This window comes from Motacilla alba, chromosome 3, assembly GCF_015832195.1.
Source record: "Motacilla alba alba isolate MOTALB_02 chromosome 3, Motacilla_alba_V1.0_pri, whole genome shotgun sequence".
Classification (NCBI taxonomy): domain Eukaryota; kingdom Metazoa; phylum Chordata; class Aves; order Passeriformes; family Motacillidae; genus Motacilla; species Motacilla alba.
This window is the reverse complement of record NC_052018.1, coordinates 34,429,317-34,450,671: the sequence shown is the minus strand read 5'-3', so window position 1 is coordinate 34,450,671 and position 21,355 is coordinate 34,429,317. Positions and strand designations below refer to the sequence as shown.

Here is a 21,355-nt window from a genome sequence, read left to right as displayed (position 1 = left end):
ATTTTCCTTCATAAATGAGCCTAGTGGCTTTTAAAACATGTTTATACATTTTAACATCTTTTGGCAATTAATGTCACACTTTAATTATGAGTCCTGTGGAAAAAGAAACTCAGAATTTTCTGCTGTTTGATGATTTGGTTTCCCTACAGCGCCATAAGAAATGTTCACCTTCAGTTGTCTTTTGCATTTCCTTTCAGACATCTCTTTTTCTCCCAAGTCTATTTTTTTTGTTGTTTCCTTGATTAAAAAAAAAAAAAAACAAACAAAAAAACAACAACAACAAAAAAAAACCAACTTTTTTTTTTTTCTATACCCCCTCATGATTCTACCCCATTCTTGTTTGAAGTATGTGGAGAAAAACCACACCCTGCTCAAAGTGGTGTTACATTCTGGATTTATACATTGGCAGAATTATGTTTTCTGTGACACCTCTTATTTTATCAGTAATCCCACGTGTTGATTCATCTTTTTTTTCCCTACCACTGATCTGATGTTCTCAAGGAGTGTTTTTCAAGCACCACATGAAGAGGGTGTTGTTGTCTTTGGAAATGCTTGGGTTTGTGTTTTTGCATAGTTTTTAATGCTGTTACAGGAGTATGTCTGAAGGAACAGCATGGCATCTGTACAGTTGTTCTTGCTACCTTTCCCACTTTGAGCACTGCCCAAATATTCTGTGGCTTGCCTTCTATCAAAACAGAATCACAAAAGAGAAGTACTCCACTCCTGAACAGTTAATTTTCAGTGATGCATTGCAGTAAGAGCAACTTGCTGTTGAGTTCTTCAGCTTTCATCTTTCCTGCAGAGCCCTCTTATGCTGTTAACATCAGGGACCTCATGTTTTAAGTGCCTCCTTACATTCAGATGCACAACAAAGGGCTGTGTGTAATTTTGAAATAACCTGGTTGCTGTTGGGGAGAGCAGTAACTCGATTTTACATTCTCTTAGCTCCCCCTAGAGGGTTTTCCCTGCTGTATTTCTCAAGATCAGGTTTAAATGTAAACAAATACTTTTTCTTCCCTTGTTATACTCGAGAGCCTATTGCTCTTGTCAGCATTTTAACTCCAAATGGAAACACTTAGGACAGCTACCAATATTCTAGTTAAACTGCACAAGAGAACATTGAGTTCTTTTGAACCTGGAGTTACATTAGTTCAAACTATTTACCTACTTCTGCTGGGAGGGATGCATCCAGACACCTGCTCTGATGCAGTCCTAGATGTTTACAAGCATAGGTACAGGGTCCTGTTACCCGATGTGACAGGAACTGTGGGAAGTTTTGTTTGTGCTTTAAGTATTTTCCTAGAACATTCCCTTAAAAGTGCACTTCTTGCTTTCTCTTTGGGTTTTTTTATCAGTTGTAAGTCTCAGTGTTTCCTGGACTTGCCTGGTGTTTTCAGAACGTCTTGGTGTGTCATACATGGCTCCACCACATGTTATCCAGAGCAGAGTTTTCCTTCTATCCACATCTGGATCACCCTTAAAGGCTATTTCAAATCCCCAAATGACAAACAAATTGTAGCTAATGATAGCAAAAATACCAGCTGCCAGTAATTTCTTTCAGAGCATTTTACACTTAAGGGTTTCAGTTCTGTTCCCTGCACAGGTCAATGTGACAGCTGTCAGAATGACAGGTGCTTCTTTATATTTTAGAAATCTTTGGCCCAACGACAATTTATATTGAATTTATATCTCACAATGAGCTATTTGCGAGTTTGTGTGTGTCATGGACTTACTCAAGACTTTAACTTCTACTGTCTGAGTGAGAAAAAGGCGTTAACTCCCTACATTTCTAATTCTTGTGTAGCTTCTCCTAATGGCAAAGGTGGTTCTAAAAAATGCTGTCTAGGTGGATTAAGCAGTATCTGTGGAATTTGCCAAAGCAGAAACATTTCTTTGCTAAAGACAATATCACTGTCTAACCAAGCTACAGCTGCATCTGCATGCCAAGTTACACATGTTTGTGTTCTTTCAGGTTATAGCGCAGCAAGTTACAGACGAGCATTTACAGGAAGGTCGCCTCTACCCTCCATTAGTCACTATTCAGGACGTGTCACTGAAAATTGCTGTGAGGGTAAGTCCTTTCAGCCTTTTGTGGCTTTTTGTCTTCCCACCAGATCTACATGGTTTGATTTTATCACCTAACAAATCTTCACACAACTTGGTTTACGTGAATCAATATTGGGCATGCAGCAGTTTCAAAATTAAATTTTAATTCAGAAATATAAAGGCAGTCCAAATACAAGGAGAGCTGTGGATCTACAGCAAGTGTGTATGTCTGTAGAGAACAGACTCTGCTATCCACCACAGTCATGCCAGCTGCACAGCTGAAGGGCTTTTGGCTCTTCATGGTTATCAGTTTCAACTTTTTGTTTGTCCTCTGTGACCTTTTTTCCTAAAATTATTATTTTCTCTTTTTGACACCTTACAGTGAATAATTCCTCTTCACATGCTTTTGAAAGAATAACAAGGAACCCTCATACTTGAAACAGTTTCCATAGCTTCACTCATTCTGTATATTTAAGAAAACAAATAATCCTTCTCAAAGTTCACGTCTTCTTAGGCAAGTAGTAACTCTGTTCTGTAGATGTGAAAATGTTACTTAAATTCCTCAGGCAAAATCAAACTGGCTCTGTGTTTGGCAGAAACACAGTGACAGAAATTCCTCCTCTGTTTGTGCGTGTTGTAGAAAATACAAAAGAAGGAAAATGTTACCAAGTGATTCCTTCTGCCTGTTCTCTGTTGAAACTTTATTCCTGAAAATACTTATTCTGGCTCATACAACCCAACCCAAGAGGCCTCTGCCTTTTCCAGGAGAGGAACACTATCAAAATATTTTGGAATACCAAGCATTGGATATGAATTCAGACCTTATTCAACCACAATAATTATGTGCACAGACGTGAAGATATCCTTATATAAACATCCAAATTGCTTCTCAATCAAATTGAGTTTGGATTCAGAAAAGAAGTGTTAATAAGGTGACTTGGGGTCTCAGCTTCTCACCAAGCTAGAACATTTATGTTTTAAAGAGAGCTAAGGAAAGCAGGAAGAAGTCTCCCTTTTATTCAAAGGAGGAGCATTAGAGTGTTTGCCAAATAAGTTCCAAGCAGATCTTTTTACAGTGGTGCATAAAACCTGTCTGCCAGACTTCCTTTTTTTCACAGATGAATGTCCAGTCTGAAGATATTTTTTCTCAAGTAGGTGATCTTCAGATGTGAGAGGCTACTTTGATGTGTTGATAGAGCTCCAACCCCTTTGAAACTTAATTTTTATGCAGCTGTATTTGTGATGTATAATTGATTCACTTAGGTATGGTCTGGGTGAGAAAAGAGCAAGCAAATATTTGTATTTCCCCCAGCCATTCTGTGCACTGCAGAGGACTGTTTTTTCCCCATGAGTTTACTTTTTTTTAAAGTATATTATCAAGCTATGGCAAATACTAAACTCTAATATGCAAAGGAGCATGGCAGCTTTGAAAAAATCACACTTTTTTTACAGTGCTTTGGGAAGATTGTAAACCAGGATAAAGTGATGAGAGAAAAGCAGAAGTTGTGTCTCAGTGCTTGGGGCTTGTGGAATATTTTATCCACCACTGCACAGTGAAAGCTAAGACAGTGCAGAGAGGAGCACTGTATTTGTAACAGTCTGAACATATAATCCTGTTCAAAAGTAGCCCAAGTCAGACCCACTTAAACACAAACATCATCCTGTTTTAGTCTTATTCTCAGGGTACTTACCTGGAGCCAGTGTGAACACAGGTGACTGCCAGCACCAGAGAGGGCGAAGTCTCATCTTATTTTGAACTAAGTCCTACTTTTAAATCCTTTTTAAGTGTACTCAGATAGTTCATCAGCACTAATTAGGATTTTAATGCATCTTTCCAGCTCGCAGAAGAAGCCTACAGGAATAACACTGCCTCCACCTATCCTCAGCCCAAGGACCTCGAAGCCTTCATCCGCTCTCAGGTGTACAGTACTGATTACAACAGCTTTGTGGCTGACTCCTACACCTGGCCTGAAGAGGCCATGAAAGTGAAACTGTAAATATTTAATGAAGAACGAACAAATCAACTGCAGTTAAAAAGCATTAAAATATTAAAGTTGTTTCTGCCTAGAAAGCCTAAGAATAGCTAATTTTTTAAGATGCAGAAAACTTTTTCTAATTCATAGTAGTTGGTCAGAAACTCAGATCAAGACATCGTCAATTATACATCAGAAAAATAAAAATTAATCTGAGAGATATATTTGTGTTTGGTTATTTTGATTGTTATTTTAATTGAGACATCCTACACTACAGTTTGACAGGTTTTTTTGAAAAAAGTGGTTATATCTTGAGTCAAGAGTTTTGTCACAAACATCAATGGGAACTTAAGCAGATAAATGGGCACTTTAAAATACATTTGATATTTTATCCATTACAGTCACAGTGTAATTTGCATAATCTGTGAGCCTATTATTTTTTTAAAAAAACCCCAAACTTTAAACAACTATAAGGTTAGAATATTTTATTCCAGAGAAAATGCTTCCTGGTCACTCTTTTGTGGAGTTATGAAATGAAAATTTTCTAGACGAACCAAATCTGCAGAACCTTTTGTTCACATCTACTCAGAACATTTTAATATTACTAACAATAACATTTAACAATATTAACATTTAACATTAGCTAAGGTAATGTCCTGTATAAGATCAAGGATTTAATTCCCCCACGAAGATAACCACTGTTCTGATCCATTGCAAATGTTTGGCCTAATTTCTTGAATTCCATGTTCTTGACAAAAAGGGAGTATCAAAATGCCAGGAATAGACTTTGAGGAATTACTAGTAGTTAAACAATTACCACTCCAAGAAAAATGTACTATATTTTCTGGATGGTTCTGGAAAAAAAAGGTTACTTGAACATTTCTGTTTCTCTCTAATCTTTACGAGAGAGATTATCTTCAGAAAACCAAATACTATTTTATTTGTCTAGCCCCTCAGCTCTGTCACAGCTGCAGATTACAGGTCCCAAATTCAGAAAGAGAGGTACTTTCTCCCTCACTGCCTAATGGGAACGTGCCAACATTTTTGCCTCACTGTGCTTTTGGCAGAATTTATGATCACACAAACAGTACACCTAGCACAGTGAAGGAAAAGACATGAATCATATTCTGAGCAACCAGAAACACTCTGCATTTCAATGCCATCCTCTGCATTTCAATGTATTGCTATTGTGAGAAGGGTATTAAAACACTTCCTTGTATTTAATTTGAAATAAAATCATATCTGTTATTTATGTTGTCATCAGCTAAGTGTGCTGAAACACAGTCTTTAAACAGGTGCTGTTGAGTGCCTGGATGTTGGAGTCATGCAGCTCAGCAGTGAGTCTGCTTTTATTGCTTGGTACCCCTTTTCACATGAAGGCACTCAGGCACTGAGTGGGAGGTGGTGGGCTGGTGGTCCTTCAAGGGGACTTTCCAGTAGTGTTCTTCAACTACATATATTTATGCATATTTATATTTATACATATTATATTTATACACATTATATCATACATACTATATTTAAATATGATCATGCATTACAAACTGCAACACTCACCATCCACATCCACACTCAGCACGCTTCCCTGCAGGAAAACGCTGCCTAATGAACCATTAACAGCATTGCCTCTTACAAGCTGCTGGAAAATTCTCTCCATACTAATTTGACATAGAAGGGATTCTTCAACTTATTTGTATTTGTATGTTTCATATATATTTAGGGGCTTTTTCCTATCTCCTGTTTTTTACATGTATTTCCTTATGTAATGTAGGGGGGGAAACTGACCTTTGTCTCATCTGACCCATTTCATTTCCAAGGTGTTTGGCCTAACAGTGTAAACATAAAATGCCATGAATTGAACAGATGAAAAATTGTTATTAACATAACCAGACAGACACTTTGCCTCATGACATCCTGAACTGAAGAGACATGGATTTGATGGATGAACGACTTGGTGGGTATGGATGGTTGGTTGCAAAGAGTTGCAGTCAATGGCTCGATGTCCAAGTGGAGACCAGTGGGAGTGACATTCCTCAGGCGTTGGTAATTAATGTTGCTGTCAGTGACAGGGACAGTGGGACCAACTGCACCCCCAGCTGGTTTGCTGATGGCTACATGGAGCAGTCAATACACTGGAGGGAAGGGATGTTACCCAGAGGGACCTGGAGAGGTGGATCTGTGAAGCCTCATAGTGTTCAAGGCTGAGAGCAAGGTCTTGCCCCTGGGCCGGGGCGATCCCGAGCACAAACACAGACTGGGTGGAGAATGGATTGAGAGCAGCCCTGGGGAGAGGGACTTGGCCTCATTATATCCTGGTACTGGTAGACACGAAGCTCAACGTGAGCCAGTGATGTGCACTTGAAGCCAAGAAAGCCAAGTGTATCCTAGGCTGCATCAAAAGCAGCATGACCAGCAAGCTGAGGGAGGTGATTCTCACCCTCTACTCCACTTTTGTGACTGCCCAAAGAGACCATTGCCTCCAGCTCTGGGACACAAGCGTAAAAGGAACACGGACCTGCTGGAGCAAGTCCAGAGGAAGGCCACAAAAAATGATCAGAGGGCTGAAGCATCTCTCCTATGACAAGTGGCTGAGAGAATTGGGATTGTTCAGCCTGGAGAAGAGAAGGCTTTGGCAAGACATTATAGCACCTTCTAGTACCTGAGGGGAGCCTACAGGAAGGCTGGAAAGGGACTTTTTTACAAGTGCATGTAGTGACAAGACAGGGGGCAATGTTTTGAACTGAAAGAGAGTAGGTTCAGGTGAGATGGGAAGAAATTCACACAGCACAGTACAGATGAGGAGACAGAAGTGTATAATTCCTAACACACTGTGGAATATTTATCACCTTGCAAGTGCTTTGAGGCATGGGTCACAGAGACAAATGCCAATTTTAGAGTGTTAGAAAATCAGTGAACACGTCTTAAAAATACATGGCACTTCAATACAAAAGCGGAGATGAACTACTTGAACCATTCATCTCAGATATTAAAGTTTCCTTTTTCACAGTAGCTGTAAAGCAGAATGTTTCAGTGTTTGCAACACCTCTTGCTCTCCAAAATTAGAACTGTTCATAAGCAGTTTCAATTGTCTGAAAGTTTGCCTTCAACACCAAATAAAATCTGAAAAATGTGTCCACTTTGATGCTGTTTCAGGAATTCTAGAAACTGGCCAAGATCCATGTGATAGTCATTCCTCAGGCCATAATCACCATGTGCCTGAAACTGCAGGTCTTCAAAACTGTGAAAAAGACGAAGATTATCAATGCTTCCCTCTGTTTCTATATTCTCCACATGCTTGCATGAAATATGCTTCCAGTTGGGATATCTAATAACACGCCAGAACTCTTCACAGTTTTCTTGGAGTCCCTCCACACAGATGACACCAGGTTTGCCAGTTAGGCAGAAGCCAGTCAGATTTAACTTCTTAGCACAGTCAAAAATCTTTTTCCTCAGTTCCTGCCTGTATATGTGATGGCTGTAGATCCACATGCGACGCAGCACTTCCTTAACCCTGACTTCTTTAGAAGCACACTCAGACGAGGTCTGAGAGTTCTCCAAGAAGGGCAGGGTGTTGTCCTTCACCCACTGCACAGCCTCACATACACACAGATCCCCTGGATCCAGAGAGCTGATGTGAGACATGAGACGAGTATTGAGCTGCAACTGTTGCTGCCGGTGCAGAGCATCTGATCTGGCAAAAAGCTGAGGAGCCACCTGGGGGTACATATGAGGAAGGAGAACCTGCAATTCCACCTTTACCTTAAAAACAGAAGACGCACACACAGAGAGATTAATTCTGCAGCTACTGAAGACAATGCTAGATTCTTCTTCCCTGTCAGATTATGAGGGGATGTAATCAAGACTGCAGCATCCTACTGACTGGAACTATATCCACTTCCCTTTTGTCCCAATAACCCATTCTTTTGTCTGTTCCTTTTCTTGTGTTGCATCATGCTGTCACTTTCACAACACTTCCCATGTTATCCAGGCAGCTTTTCTGCTGCTCACAGAACTAATGCTGTGGCTGGGGAGAAGGTACACGGTTACCCTCGAGGGATGTTTCTAGCTCAGTGTTGCTACACCAATGAACTGTTGGAGTCAAGGGCTTTTGATAATCTCAACCCTTACCGAATGCACATGACTAATGAACTCAGCCCAGCTGCTGGAAAAAAAGGCCAAGAGTTACATGGAATGGTGTTTGTGATTGTACCTACTGCATATAGAGACACGTGGCAGGAGCGTTGGAAATACTTGCCCTTTAACGTTGCTCCCAACCCAAACCCTTCTATGATTCTGTGTGTTACCATTATTTTAAGCAAGTATTCACCATAAAGAGGAATCAGGATTATAGGGGATGAAAAGATTTATGTACATTTCAGGTCAGGGAGACCTTAGGATTATCTTATCTGATCTCTTATCAACACTGGGCTGTTGAATCTCTCTTGATTATTCCGACAGTGCCTTCAAACAGAGCACCACAGTTCTCTGGCAGCTGAACCCTGCCTCTAGTCCAAGAGCAGGAAAGGATTTCTGTGTCCTCAGTGCTTCAAGCTCTGTAGACTATTAGGCGGTAATCACTACACTGCACAAACACATGATAGTCCTGGAGAGAGAAGTGAATCATGAAATGACTAATTATCTTTCCAAGTTCCTTGACAATCTGCTATGGAAAAAAACCACTACTCCTACACAAGCCCTCCCTACATGGTTCATAAAACTTCTCTCTGTAGGTTGGTGAAAGGGCGCATTTTGGAAAGATATCTAAGTTTGTACCTAAAGTTTAAAAAAATCATGAGGCCATCTCATTACCCAGTGAATTGTTCTAATGTTACCTTCTTGTTACCTTGTTCTAATTACCTTCATTCCATGGGAAATGGTTTTTAGGCTGAGTTTGCCTGTTCTCAATTTTTAGTCACTGCATTAGTATGCACTCAGACCTGTGTTCTCTGTGCAAGTATTTACATCAATTAGTTCAGTCCCTTTCTTCAATCAGTTAAACTGTAGTAACTCCTTATACTGAGAGTTTGGTTTCTCTGCTCATAGGCTGGTTTTGTTTTCGTATTCTTGTGACTCCTCATAATTGCATTCTGCCATTTGGGGCTATTTTTACATTGTTATATTTCTAACACAGATGTTAGCAGCAGCCCAGATTTTCTGTTGCGCTGGACTTCTCAAAGAGCAAACAAAAATGCGGTGGTTTTTCTACCCCTTTTTTTCCGGGCAGCCTTTTCAAGTGCGTGCAGAAGGAGTAAAGACGACACCACCCACGAACAAGTCTCCTTGGCAGCTCTCACCTTCGCCTCCCCGACATCCAGAGCGATGCGATATTCCAGCTGCGGGGGCAGGGCTCCGTCAGCATTCCTCAGGTAGCGCTGGATGCTGGGCACGGCATCCGCATCCAGACTGAATTCTCCTCTTTTGGGAAACATCGAAAGGAGCATTTCCACTTCCAGCAGCTGGAGCTCCAGGCATTCTTTCACCGTGACAGCCATTGCACCGCCCTGCTCGCACGCCTGGAACGAGAGGACTGGAGTCAAACGGCGCGGTGTAGCACACGGTGAGGTTCAGCCCCCCGGGAAGCCCCACGATTCTTTACGGGCAGAGTTTGGCTGAACACAGCGCTCAGCAGCCGGGCCCTCACAGCCCGCACCGGGCAGGGGGTCAGGCGGAGCCTGGCGGGCCCCGCCGGGCTCAGGGATGGAGAAGAGCAGGGAATGGAGCCCCGCACACCAGAGATACATTATTTATGTTATTTATCAGCACATACACCCGCTGTGGGCTGGGTGTCGGGGTTCACCCCCAGCCGGCAGCCAAGCCCCACGCGGCCGCCTCCCCCAGCCGCGGGAGCGGGGGGAATCGGAAGGGTAAAGGCAGAAAATTCACTGGTCGAGATAAAGACAGTTCTGTAGGGAGAGCAAAAGCCGCGCACACAAGCAAAGCAAGGAGTGAATTCCCTGCTTCCCATGGGCAGGCGAATGTTCAGCCATCCCCAGGAGAGCCGGGCCCCATCACACCTCAGGGTGACTTGGGAAGACAAGCGCCATCACTGCAAACGTCCTTCCCTTCCTCCTCCTTGCCCTGCTTTATATACTGAGCATGATGCTCCATGGTCTGGAATGTCCCTTTGGTCAGTTTGGGGTCACCTGTCCGGGCTGTGTCTCCTCCCAAGCTCCCCCAGCCTCCCCACCAGCACGGCAGTGCAGAAATCAGGAAAGGCCTTGGCTCTGTGTAAGCCCTGCCCAGAAATATCTCCACACCACCATCCCTGCGTTCAGCACAAATCCAGGACACAGCCCCGTACCAGCCGCTGTGAAGAAAATTAACCCGGCCGCGGCCAAAAGGAGCGCACTGGGGGGACAACTTTGTAATCCGAGCGTGCTGTCAGTGAAGCTGTGCGAGGCTGGGTGTCACAGCGAGCCGAGCCCGGCCCGGCCCATCCCAGCCCATCCCACCGGGACCCGGGCCGGGCGCTCGCGCCGCCGCCATTCCCGGGCACGGGCGGGGCGGCGCCTGCGCGGCCGCTGCCCCGGGCGGGGGCGTGGCCCGAGTGCCACGCGGCGGGCGCTGCCCCGCCCACTCACCGGGCATTGGTCGGTCCCACAGCGAGTGGGCGGGGCCGCGCCGGCTCCGTGAGGGGCGCGGCGGCGGCTCCGGCGGGATCGCGCTCCACCCATCCCGTCCCCTCCTGTCCCATCCCGTCCCGTCCCAGCCTGTGCGTCCGCGCGCCACCGCCGGGGGTCCCGAGGGAAGCAGCCGTGTAGGAGGGCGCGTGTCCGGCCGGCCCCGCCCGCCCGGCCTGGTGTCCGTGTGCCGGTGCGCACGGAGCCGCCGCCCGGGGCAGCATCGCGGGGGCGCCGCTGGGGCTGCCCTGCAAGCGCTCGGCGAGGCAGGGCACGCTGCTTTTGCGCTCGGCAGTCAGGGTATGGAGCCGCGGCCGAGCGCTCTGATGTCACGGTGAGAAACGGGAAGCTCCGCTGCGGGAACTTGTTCGGATCCCTGGATCCAGCCGACCGGGAATCCGGCTCTCCTCGCCTCGTCCCTGCGTGATCTGCTTGTGTCTGATCCCGCTGTTTATCCGGTGCTCTCCGGGCACTGTAGAGACTCCTTCCCCGGTGCTGCTGCCCGCTGCGCCCCGCCGGGGGATTGATGGCAGCGCTTTAGGGCAGCCGCAGCCTGCAGACCGTGAGACTGCTCGCGGCGACTGGCTCCTCTCACTTCCATCCGTGTGGCTTCCTTGCCTAGAGATGGATTCCGAAGCCCTCAGGAAGTACTCGGCCCTGCACGCCAAGCCGGCCGGGCTGACCCTGCAGTACGGCACCGCTGGCTTCCGCACCCAGGCCGAGCAGCTGGATCACGTCGTGTTCCGCATGGGCCTCCTGGCCGTCCTCAGGTCCAAAGCCGTGACAGCGACCATTGGCATCATGGTTACAGCGTCTCACAACCCCGAAGTAAGGACTGCCCTCTCCTCAAACTGGCCACCAGTTCGGTGGAATGATGTGAAGTGCCCTGGTAGAAGGGTGGAAAGATGTGATCAGTTTGTTGGAATCAAAGCTCGTCATAGCACTGAGAGACCAGATCCTGAAGACGTTTGGACCTGCTTAAAGCATTCAACCTGCTCCCTGTAAATACGACCTCTGGTCTAGCTGAAGTTATTTTTCCCCTCACAGAAGCGGGATTTTTTCTCGTGTGGAAATGGTGTAACACAGGAAACATTTCATGTTGCAATGTAACTTTCTATTGTTGGGAAGCTAGGAGTAACATTGAGAAGAGAAGAACCTTTGAGTAAAATCTTTAAGATTTAAAAATAAACACACAAATGCAGCAATTACAAATCAGGCATTTAGACTTTTGCTGCTGTGGAGCATTGAAGGTTATTAGAATCTCTTCTTATGTAATTTTTATGCTGAATGAATTTCACACCAAAATTATAAGTGAGAAAGAGTTAGTCACTCAATATGCTTGCTGTAGTGCTTCTCTGGGGGCTTGTTGGAGGCTTAAATGAACAGCTAAGCTATTGCATCCCAGAAGTTCTCCACTTTTAAAGAAGCTGAATGTGTTGTCTTCAAAGAGGTTTTTTTAGTTCCCCACGTTTTGACTTACTATTATTTGTTCTATTGTTTTTCTACTTAGGAAGACAATGGTGTAAAGCTGGTTGATCCTCTTGGAGAAATGCTGCACCCTTCCTGGGAAGAGTATGCCACCCAACTAGCAAATGCAGAGGAGCAAGAATTGGAGAAGGTGATAACTGAGATCTGCCAAAAAGCAGCAGTGAACCTGCACAAAGATGCCTCGGTTTTTATTGGTAGAGACACCAGGTAATGACAAAAGGCTGTAGATATATCCTGCTCTTATGGAAGTACCAGTGCTGTCTTCAGGGGAATTGTGTGGGTACTGTGTGGTGTCCACCTGTGTCCAGCACTTTACATGTGTTTGCAGTCCCTGGGGGTGTTGGCTTTCAAACTTTATTGGGAACTGGCTACAGCAGAGAAAGGTTTGCATTTCTTCACAGTGAGTCTAAATCTTGTGGCAGGAAGCTTGTAGAGTCTTCCACACATGCTTCCTTCCCATAGAGTCCATGGATAAATGCCTTTGCCAGGGTTATCAGATGTCCTTGTTGTTTTCTAGGCCAAGCAGCAAGAAGCTGTCCCAGTCAGTTATAGATGGTATCCAGGTTCTAGGTGGTCAGTACCATGGTAGGTTACACTTCTGCAATTCTGATCTCATTTCAAGTATTTTTATGTAAATGTGACTCCTTTATGCAGCCCTAAAGCAACAGCCCAGACACATTCCCATCCTTGCTTGTAACAGTTTTATTTCAAGGTGGTTGTAAGGCTTTAATGCAAGGCAGGGCAGGGGAGGGTTATGTTTTCATAAGACAGCTTGAAAAATTCCATAGGTGTTTCCTGCACTGCGTTTGTCTGTTTACCGTAAAACTTTCAAGCAACAATTAATTTGCAGTTCTATTCTGAATATTATTCCTTTTATTTCACACAAGATTATGGTCTGGTGACGACACCTCAGCTCCACTACATGGTCTGCTGTCAAAACACCCAAGGGCAGTATGGGAAAGCAACACTGGAAGGCTATTATGAAAAACTGTCCAAAGCTTTTATGGAACTGATAAAACAGGTGAATAGTAGGTGTTGTCTGCTTCGTGCAAATGTACAAAATTAATCTCTTCCGTTTGTTAGCCTGTTTGGGCCTGAAGTTTCTAATTCAGCATGCTCTAGGCGTAGTTTCTCTAGGGTAACAGTTCACTTTGCCCCTTCTTCCCTTGCACTAAGTCTCACTGCTCCGGAGAGTTTCAGAGGCACCTGAAGATTGACTGTGCCAATGGAGTAGGAGCCCTGAAACTATCAGAAATGAAGCCCTACTTTCCACAAGAGGTGCTAATTCACATATATAATGATGGAACCAAGGAGAAACTCAATCACTTATGTGGTGCAGATTTTGTGAAAGTTCACCAGAAGCCACCTGGAGGTAAGTAGTCAGTAATTTTATGTTGCTTTACCTCCTCTGCAGGATCTGGCAAGGGTTCACATCCTTGGATAAGTGGAGCTCCCTGTTTCTTACTAAGTGATTGCATGAATGGTTCTCCTTGTGCAATGGAAAGAGGGAATAGCCTGGCCAGGTTTGGCACATCTCTGTGTTAGTCTGAACTGCTTGGAGGAGCACAGCATCTCTCTGACTGGCTGAAATATGTTTGGCAGTCTCTTCTGAATGTTAAGCTGGCAGAGTCCAAAGATCAGTCAGGACTGGCTTAGTGTTATTTATTTTACTCCCCTTTGTATTATGAAGACACACTTTTCCGGGTTCCTGCAGAAGGGCTGGGTTAATTAACAGCTCGGTGCCAGCAGGCTGACTCATTGACATAAACCAGCGAGGAAAAGATTTCAGTCAGTTTTCTGAGAATTGTATAAAAGAGAAGCCCTGAGCTGGGAGAGCAGGCTGGTTTGTATATGAGATTATGTGAGGCTAAACTGAGTTCTCCATTGGACAACTGCCCTCTCACTGCAGCCACTGGCCAAATCTGAGCACCAAGAGATGGTGTTGCTTCCCCTTCCCACCCTGGTTGTGTACTGGAGAAATGCAGTGCTGGGAGCAGCACAGTGGCAGGGCCTGCTGGGGATGGATGCTTGTGCCTCCTGTATGAGTCCTGGCTTTAACTGTGGCTGAGTAGAGTCATTTGTATGCAGACCTGTGCTCTGAAAAGAAAATGTGTTTTCCTAATCATTCACTGAAATAAATTACCTGGTTTTGTTTCTTTTCCCATCTTTAACTTGCATTTGTAACTCTGTGCACTAGGGCTGGACATGAAGCCCAATGAGAGATGCTGCTCATTTGATGGTGATGCAGATAGAATTGTTTATTATTATAAAGACACGGCTGGCCATTTTCACCTGATTGATGGAGATAAAATAGCAACTTTAATTAGTATCTTCCTAAAAGAACTTCTTGCCAAGGTAACTCTAACATGTGAAATGAATGCTGGCATTTTAATTTGTAAAGTATAAAGTAGTCTAAGGAAGCTGTGTTGCTTGGTATGTGGTCTCTCTACATCTACCTAAAGTGAACCAACTTTAAAAGGAGATTGGTCCTGTACCTCACTGCTGTGGCCAAAAGGGTTTGGAAAGTCTAAGCTTGAAGAGCTGCTTCAGCCAGACCCAAGAAAAGTCAATATGGGATGTACAAATACTTGAACAGAATCCATACTTGAACAGAATCCATGTTGTTTTAAAGCTACAGAAGTTCTCAGTGAGCTGGTGCCTCCCTCTAGTACCCAGGAGTTTTAATTGTACATTTAAAAGCTCTGATTATCTTTCCATTTATGCATTTTGTTTGGACAGTAAAACTTGGTTTATTGGTTTGCTCAGGTGAAACAGAACTTCCAGATGGCAGTGGTACAAACAGCGTATGCCAATGGGAATTCGACACGATACCTCCAGGAAACACTGAAGGTATTCTCCGTGTTTTTCCTAGGTAGTTTACATTTTTTTTTTGTTTTAAAAATGCTTCTGTTAAATAATTGCTAGGAAAATTAAAATCAAGCAAAAATAAATTACTCTTTCAAACCTCCAGTAGTGACTAAATTCTTGGTGGCAAAGGAGACGCAAGAGAGCAGAGCTTAAAAAGTTCTATTTAGCTTTTATTAATTTAAAAACCATTTAATTAAATCCCTTGGTACTTTAACAAACTGAGGACTTTATAGCTTTGCAACCAAGTGAGTCAGTAAAGGCTCCTTGATACTTTGACACTGATTCACTTTCTGCAGCGAGCTAAATATTCAGGAATTGAGAGAAGGAATTATTTCTTTTTGTATGTGAATCTAGTGTTCCCTGCAGCTATAAACTAAATTGGATTTTTCTAGATTTGGAGTTTGTTTCTTTAGTTAGCCTTTATTCCTCACAGGAATAAATGAAATATTTTTTAATTTAGTCTGCAGAAATAGTGGAACATTTTAGCTCTGGGGCCTCAGTGTCCATGAAACACCAGTTAGTTTGTAACAGTCCTTCCAGGCTGGGGCTCAGTTCCAGCCTGCTGAGGGGAGCCTGTAACCTTCTTGTCATTCTCTGCACTCCCTTGGGCTGCAGGTACCTGTGCATTGTGTCAAAACAGGAGTGAAGCACTTGCACCATAAGGCCCAGGAGTTTGATGTGGGTGTTTATTTTGAGGCAAACGGACATGGCACAGTAAGTATGAACAGGTAATCCATATGATCAGCCACTGTGAACAAAATTTTAGTTAAATTACTTGGAGAAGGAGATCTTTTCACTCTCTTCTTAGTTTTATAAACAAGACTTTTTCTCCTTGTTTGAAAATAGATTTGTTTACTCCTTCTGTCTTTATCACAGCATTGCCACCAGCTCCTCTGTGCTTTATGGGGGGATGGGAATTCATGGTAGCAAACATTAATGATGGCTATTTGGGCTTAGATGGTAAAAGTTTTGTCCTCACTACTGCATCTATCCTGGTTTCATTATCTTTTTCTTCTAGGTACTGTTTAGTAAAGCTGCTGAAACTAAAATACGACAGCTGGTAAAAGAGGAGAAAGATAATGAAATAAGAGAAGCAGCAAAGATGCTTGAAAACGTGATCGACCTGATTAATCAGGTAAGAACTGAGAGTACTGAACCACGGTGTTGGCAGGGTTAGCCAGCTTGCGAGCTCCTGTCAGGCTGCTGCTGGGGACTGCTGGAGACTTCCTGATGAAGTCCTGCCTCCCTGTCCTCTCTGCTGCAGTGTTTTTCCCTGTCTCCCTGTTGGCAGACTGTTGGCGATGCTGTCTCGGACATGCTGGTCATTGAAGCAATCCTGGCTCTGAAGGGTCTGACTGTGCAGCAGTGGGACGCCCTCTACGCCGACCTTCCCAATCGGCTGCTCAAGGTCCAGGTGAGTTACCAGCCACGCTGGCTCAGGCCACAGCAGCCTCTGGGGGCCCTGCTCACGGCATCTTTTTGCCGGCACACATTTTGATAAGTTTTATTTTAAAGCTGAAACAGACCATGAAAGGGCAGAAATAGGCCAAAGAAGCTGGGGGAAAACCCAGAGGAGGGACAAGAATTTCACTGGACTAAAACAGAAATATGGCTTTAAAAAAGATGAAATAATAGCCAACTGTGTTAAATGGAAAAACCCAACCAAAACTGTTCAAATTTTAACTTAAGAAAAAATTCCAACTTTCAAATTAGAAAACTCTTGTTTTTTCTAAGGCCTCTGCCAGCTGGACAGCTGGATTTTTCTTGCTGTGCCAGTTTGTATAACTTGAATGTTCAAGCTCTTGCTTCTGTATCCTTTTCAACATTCAGACAAAGAGCTTGAGCAGAAGGTGCCATGTGGCAGCATTCTGTTAGACACAGTACGGAAGCTCTGGGCTCTGCTTGAACTGGAGGAAACTACTTAAGTTTCTGATCTACTGGGAGAAGCTGTAGCTTCACTTCAGGCTGACCAAGAAGGCATGTTCAGAACTGACCCTTTTTTTAAACTGAGCAGCTGCTGCTTTTCAAGACTTGGTTAATAGATGCTGCAGGGATCCTGGGGACCCCAAGTGTTTGAGTAGCCCTTTATTAGCTCCCAAACTGAGCTCCTTTCCAGGCAGCACGACATAGCCAACCCTGAATTTCTGTCTTATCCTGTTTGTGATGCCACAGGTCGCAGACAGGCGCGTTATTGACACAACAGATGCAGAAAGGAGAGCACTGACGCCCCCGGGGCTGCAGGAGAAAATTGATGCCCTTGTAAAGAAGTACAAACTGTCCCGGGCGTTTGTCCGTCCATCGGGAACAGAGGACGTCGTCAGAATCTATGCTGAAGCAGACACCCAGGTCAGAGCTTGACTCATTCATGAGTGGGCTTGTTCACATTAAACAATCTTTTGCCTAGCAAGGGGTGATGAAGGAAGTCTGCTTCCATACTTGTCATTTAATCAAACTTAACAAATGCAAAATTTGGAAAAAAGACTGTGATCACAAAAAGTCACTTTGGATTTTCTTTTATTTAGAAAAGTAATGTTTAATGTTCTCAATGTTTATCTTCAAAAGGAAAATATAAATGTTTATAAAGGCAGATTTAACACCAGATGATTTTGAAAAGACAACCAGCCTTCTGAGAGCTCAGGGTTAGGAAGAAAGTTACCAAAGCAGTCCTTAAGTATACAATTTCATAAGAGGCAAAATAGAAAAAAAATTCTGGCTGCCGTTAAGTTAGTCCAGATCTGAACTTAAAGGTGACAGCAAAAGCAGTGGTCTTGCTCTCCCCACTTCACATGCTCCTACCTGCTTCTCTCTGCCAGCATGATGGCAGTGGCTGGTGGAGCAATATAGGGAACACAACATTTCCAGGAAAATTCCTGCCTTAATATCATGTATTTGCTCTATTCTTCTGATGCTGACAGCAGCATAACTAACAACTTTTCCAACATTCCACAGGAGAATGCAGATGCACTCGCCCATGAAGTGAGCCTGGCTGTTTTCCACCTCGCTGGTGGAAAAGGAGCACCACCCCAGCCTATATAATGAATGGCAGTTAAAGCACACAACTTCTCTTAGCTTTTAATATCACTTTTTTTACCATGTGCTGCTGTGCACAGAGCCAACCCTTCCTGGGAGTAGCAAGGATTTATCAGAACTGAGTGGAATAACACTCTGCTTATTCTTAACCTCCTTTAGCAACTTACCTCTTAATGAGATGCTCTTGTGTTGAATGTTCCCCTCCCCGAGTTTGTCTAACTTCTTGACAAGCCCTGGCCCTGTCCAGAAGGAATTCTGCCCCTCCCTGCCCCAGGTTACTTCATTGTCACATTGTGCCTGAAATCCAACACCCACACCCTCAGAGCGTGGGCCACGGCTGCATGACCAGAGCTCTGCCGTGACTGTGCTCACAGTGGCTGCTGCAGGATCACCATCCCCACCTTCCCCCCAGCAGCCCAATCATCTGTGGGCAAGCAACATAAGACGGAGGCTGGCACTAGTCTTCAGATTCAGTTCACCTCATTTTGAAGGGGAAACAATATAGTGAAAAAGAATATTTGCAAATAATAATCTATTATTGCAATATTATCTTCATTAGATACTTTATGACATGATTTAGAAAGTGATTTGCAGTAACAGTATTTATAATCACACTTGAGAGGGAAGGGACAGAGACAAGTTCGTCTTCTGTGGCCTCAACTGCTCCCCAGCACCATGAAGGGGCTGGGCCAACAGGATGCAATGTTTTAAACACACCAGTATCCTCCTTGGCATACTTTGGTTCAGGGTGTCTACCTCTGATAAACAGTTCATTGTGGTCCTGTATTAACTCCTGCCATAATAGCATTTTACAGGTTATTAAATAAGCACAAGTTCCAATCGATCTTAAAAAAAAGAGACAAAAATAAACTGGAAACAAATTGAAAAAATGTGCACCTTGTATTTTTTTTCATTTTTTTTTTAAGACAGAACTCAAGACAACGAAACATTTACTGTAAATAGTAGGCACCATAATCAATATGAGCCACCAATATTTAAACTTGATTCAGGCCACATCCAGAACTTCTCTTATTTACAAATATTTAACTTAAATACAACATTAAGTATTTCATTACATACAAAATAAGAAAAGAATACTATACAACTGGGAAAGATACAGTATTTCATTTAGATAGTTACACTACATATAGGCTGAGTAGTACCAGTTTGGTTCATGATTTTATGACTCCTTCAAGAAAATCCTTCTCAACCATTTCTTCTATCTTCTGTCTTGCTTTGCTGGAGAAGGTCTTGAGGTTCTCCATTTTTATGTCCTTACTCGGAAAACAGTTGGGGTAAAGGACAGGGCTCCCTGAGTGTCCAACACATCTGCTTGTGACTTTGCTGTTAAAAACTTGGCTGAGTACATTGAAGAAAGGCAAGAGCTGCTCAATGCTGCGAACGGTGTAGATGGTTAAAAGCAAGTGACCTGGTTCCCAGCTTAGTGTTTTCCCTGAGCCATCCTCCTCCGGGTTTTTCTGCAAATACAGAGATATGGGAAATAATGCAGGACAAAACAGGAAAAGCACAGGTGAAAACGGAAGACTAACGTACAATATAGTACTTTTCTAAAGTCCAAAAACATTTGTCCTATCCACAAAACACACCAATGCTGAAGTGGAGCTTCCAAAACAGATCCTCGGCTCCCTCTCACCATGCCCCGCAGAGGCAGTGGTTGGGAGTGTGCAGGTGGCAGTCAGCTGATGCTAACGGAAGAGTCACGGGGAGCATTCGACTCCAACACCTCAGCCCAGGGCTGTCCCAAAGCAAGGCAGCCCCCACCATGCACCCTGTGGCGCTGCTCCCAGGCAGCACCCTGTGGGCAACACAAATGGCCCAAGCTGGTGACAGCTGGAAGTTGTGAGCTACTTCAGCTGCTTTCCAAAGCAGGCTCCTCTCTGGTGCCACACACTCATTCACCAGCTGATACTGCCAGCATCAGTTATGATAAACCCCAGAAAAAGATAACATAGATACAAAGCATTTTCACTTTGCAGCTTGAGATCGGAGTTTTTGGGAAGGGCAAAGAGCAGTGCTATTTTTACTATCACAAATAACACACACAGACATTCTAAAAAACACTTGAAGCTATTCTCAAAGGAAAATGGCTCAGTTACTCATTGTGTATTCTCAGAAGAACTCAGTTATTATGTCCCTTCCATTTCATGGAGGGAACGTCAAAGGAAAAGAATTTCAGGAACCCCACAAGCAAAGGCAGCAGTCACACACCAGATGCCCACCAGCAGCAGCACACTGCTGTAACCCTGCTTAGGGCTGCCTTAAATACCTGCATACTGAAGTACCTGAGCACCAACATCCAGGTTCTTATACAGGTCTTCCCTATTTCCTTTATCTCTGAGTCAAAAAACATACTCAAATCTAGACACTAAGGTACTGTCACCACTAGAAACACCTTGTTTGTACGGTTACAAACCACGACAGAGAGCTTCTACTATGAAGTAAAATTCCAGCAGTACTGGATTTTATTCTGCAAGGAAGGAGAAAAGAAGCACAAAAGGCCTCACCAAGAAGAGCCACCTGTGGATCCACCCCTGTCCCACTGCCCTGGTAGCACCTGTGGCTGAGGCAGGGGGTCCACTTGGTAATAAAAGAAGAATGAAGGGGAAAGGATAGCAATGGGAGCAGAGCATAAGGTAAGGAAGGATCACTGATTGCACAGCCTTTGAGCAAATAGATTTTTTTCAAGACATGATACTTCAACAAATACAAGTTTTGCCCTTAAAATGAAGCAACTGTACTGCAATTGAGAAGCCTACAGGGCATCCATTTTGCAAACCCCAATTAGGTTTAAATTCAGTATGAATGTATCTGGTGGCTTGGCTCCCTGCCACAGGAGACCGCTATTTGAGCTTTACAAGTTTTCTGAAAAGAAAGGCTCACACCAAACCACAGCAAAGGGAAGACTAAATTTCCAACACAAAAGGAGGTGTTGATGCCTCCTTCTTTAAATGAAGCTACTAATTTTTAGAGTTTCTCCTTAAAAAAGTTATCATTGTATTAAGGAGGAGAAGTTTCTTCCGCACTGTTTCTGTACAATGCTTAGCACTACCCAGTGGTGACAGGATGTGCCCCCAGCACACAGCAAGTGTCGGTGTCACACAGCAGCCAACCAAATGTGGTGCATGTGCAAATTCCAACTCTGAGCAATGAAATACAACCTGTCCAAGCCATTTCCTCAGGGCAGTATTGGCTAAGCAAACACCACTAATTCCATGGATGCTTAAATGACAGTGAATTTGATGGAGACCAACCAGGGGTTGTTTGTTTCACACCTGCAGATTGACAAAAATTATTTTACGATTTACTTTT

At 43.9% G+C, this 21,355-nt stretch overlaps 4 protein-coding genes across 19 annotated transcripts in view; 2 read left to right on the top strand and 2 right to left on the bottom strand.

The window, feature by feature from the left end:
• Positions 1 to 4,243, top strand: part of ME1 (malic enzyme 1) — a 154,805-nt gene extending 150,562 nt beyond the window's left edge. Inside the window, exons 13-14 of the mRNA XM_038132126.1 lie at positions 1,973 to 2,071; positions 3,885 to 4,243. Of these exons, the coding sequence (XP_037988054.1) occupies positions 1,973 to 2,071; positions 3,885 to 4,043 (258 nt within the window). The 3' untranslated portion in view covers positions 4,044 to 4,243. The remainder of the gene's footprint in view (positions 1 to 1,972; positions 2,072 to 3,884) is intronic.
• Positions 4,244 to 6,135: 1,892 nt separating this feature from the next.
• On the bottom strand, positions 6,136 to 10,454 carry RWDD2A (RWD domain containing 2A). 3 transcript variants are annotated; one of them, XM_038132133.1, is made up of 3 exons: positions 10,321 to 10,454; positions 9,314 to 9,532; positions 6,136 to 7,778 (listed from the first exon to the last, which is right to left on the bottom strand). In XM_038132133.1, the coding sequence occupies exons 2-3, from the start codon at positions 9,509 to 9,511 to the stop codon at positions 7,101 to 7,103; spliced, it is 876 nt and encodes a 291-aa protein (XP_037988061.1). In that variant the 5' UTR covers positions 9,512 to 9,532; positions 10,321 to 10,454; the 3' UTR covers positions 6,136 to 7,100. The 3 variants fall into 3 exon arrangements, with proteins under 3 accessions (XP_037988061.1, XP_037988062.1, XP_037988063.1); XM_038132134.1 differs by having other exon boundaries at positions 6,136 to 7,772; XM_038132135.1 differs by having other exon boundaries at positions 6,136 to 7,733.
• Positions 9,440 to 18,915, top strand: PGM3 (phosphoglucomutase 3). Of its 5 annotated transcripts, XM_038132128.1 has the most exons (13): positions 10,837 to 10,973; positions 11,262 to 11,467; positions 12,150 to 12,334; positions 12,645 to 12,712; positions 13,015 to 13,148; positions 13,304 to 13,499; positions 14,325 to 14,482; positions 14,894 to 14,977; positions 15,611 to 15,709; positions 16,014 to 16,130; positions 16,287 to 16,409; positions 17,168 to 17,341; positions 17,945 to 18,915. In XM_038132128.1, exons 2-13 carry the CDS (start codon positions 11,264 to 11,266, stop codon positions 18,029 to 18,031), a joined length of 1,629 nt encoding a protein of 542 aa, XP_037988056.1. In that variant the 5' UTR covers positions 10,837 to 10,973; positions 11,262 to 11,263; the 3' UTR covers positions 18,032 to 18,915. The 5 variants fall into 5 exon arrangements, with proteins under 5 accessions (XP_037988058.1, XP_037988056.1, XP_037988059.1 ...); XM_038132130.1 differs by lacking the exons at positions 10,837 to 10,973; positions 11,262 to 11,467 and adding an exon at positions 9,440 to 9,576; XM_038132131.1 differs by lacking the exon at positions 11,262 to 11,467 and having other exon boundaries at positions 10,842 to 10,973.
• Positions 18,907 to 21,355, bottom strand: part of DOP1A (DOP1 leucine zipper like protein A) — a 60,091-nt gene continuing 57,642 nt past the window's right edge. For 6 of the 10 annotated variants that reach the window (XM_038132120.1, XM_038132119.1, XM_038132117.1 and 3 more), the window contains one exon: positions 19,198 to 19,503. In XM_038132120.1, coding sequence (XP_037988048.1) covers positions 19,198 to 19,503 — 306 coding nt within the window. Of the gene's footprint in view, positions 19,504 to 21,355 lie in introns of all 10 variants that reach the window. The other 4 variants (XM_038132115.1, XM_038132122.1, XM_038132125.1 and 1 more) reach the window with 1 other exon arrangement.

Coding starts and splice junctions, on each gene's coding strand:
- RWDD2A (XM_038132133.1), bottom strand. CDS start 9,511: ATGGCTGTCACGGTGAAAGAATGCCTGGAGCTCCAGCTGCTGGAAGTG. Junction 7,779..9,313: donor TGGATGTCGGGGAGGCGAAG/GTGAGAGCTGCC, acceptor TCTGTTTTTAAG/GTAAAGGTGGAATTGCAGGT.
- PGM3 (XM_038132128.1), top strand. CDS start 11,264: ATGGATTCCGAAGCCCTCAGGAAGTACTCGGCCCTGCACGCCAAGCCG. Junction 14,483..14,893: donor TAAAAGAACTTCTTGCCAAG/GTAACTCTAACA, acceptor TGGTTTGCTCAG/GTGAAACAGAACTTCCAGAT. Junction 16,410..17,167: donor ATCGGCTGCTCAAGGTCCAG/GTGAGTTACCAG, acceptor GTGATGCCACAG/GTCGCAGACAGGCGCGTTAT.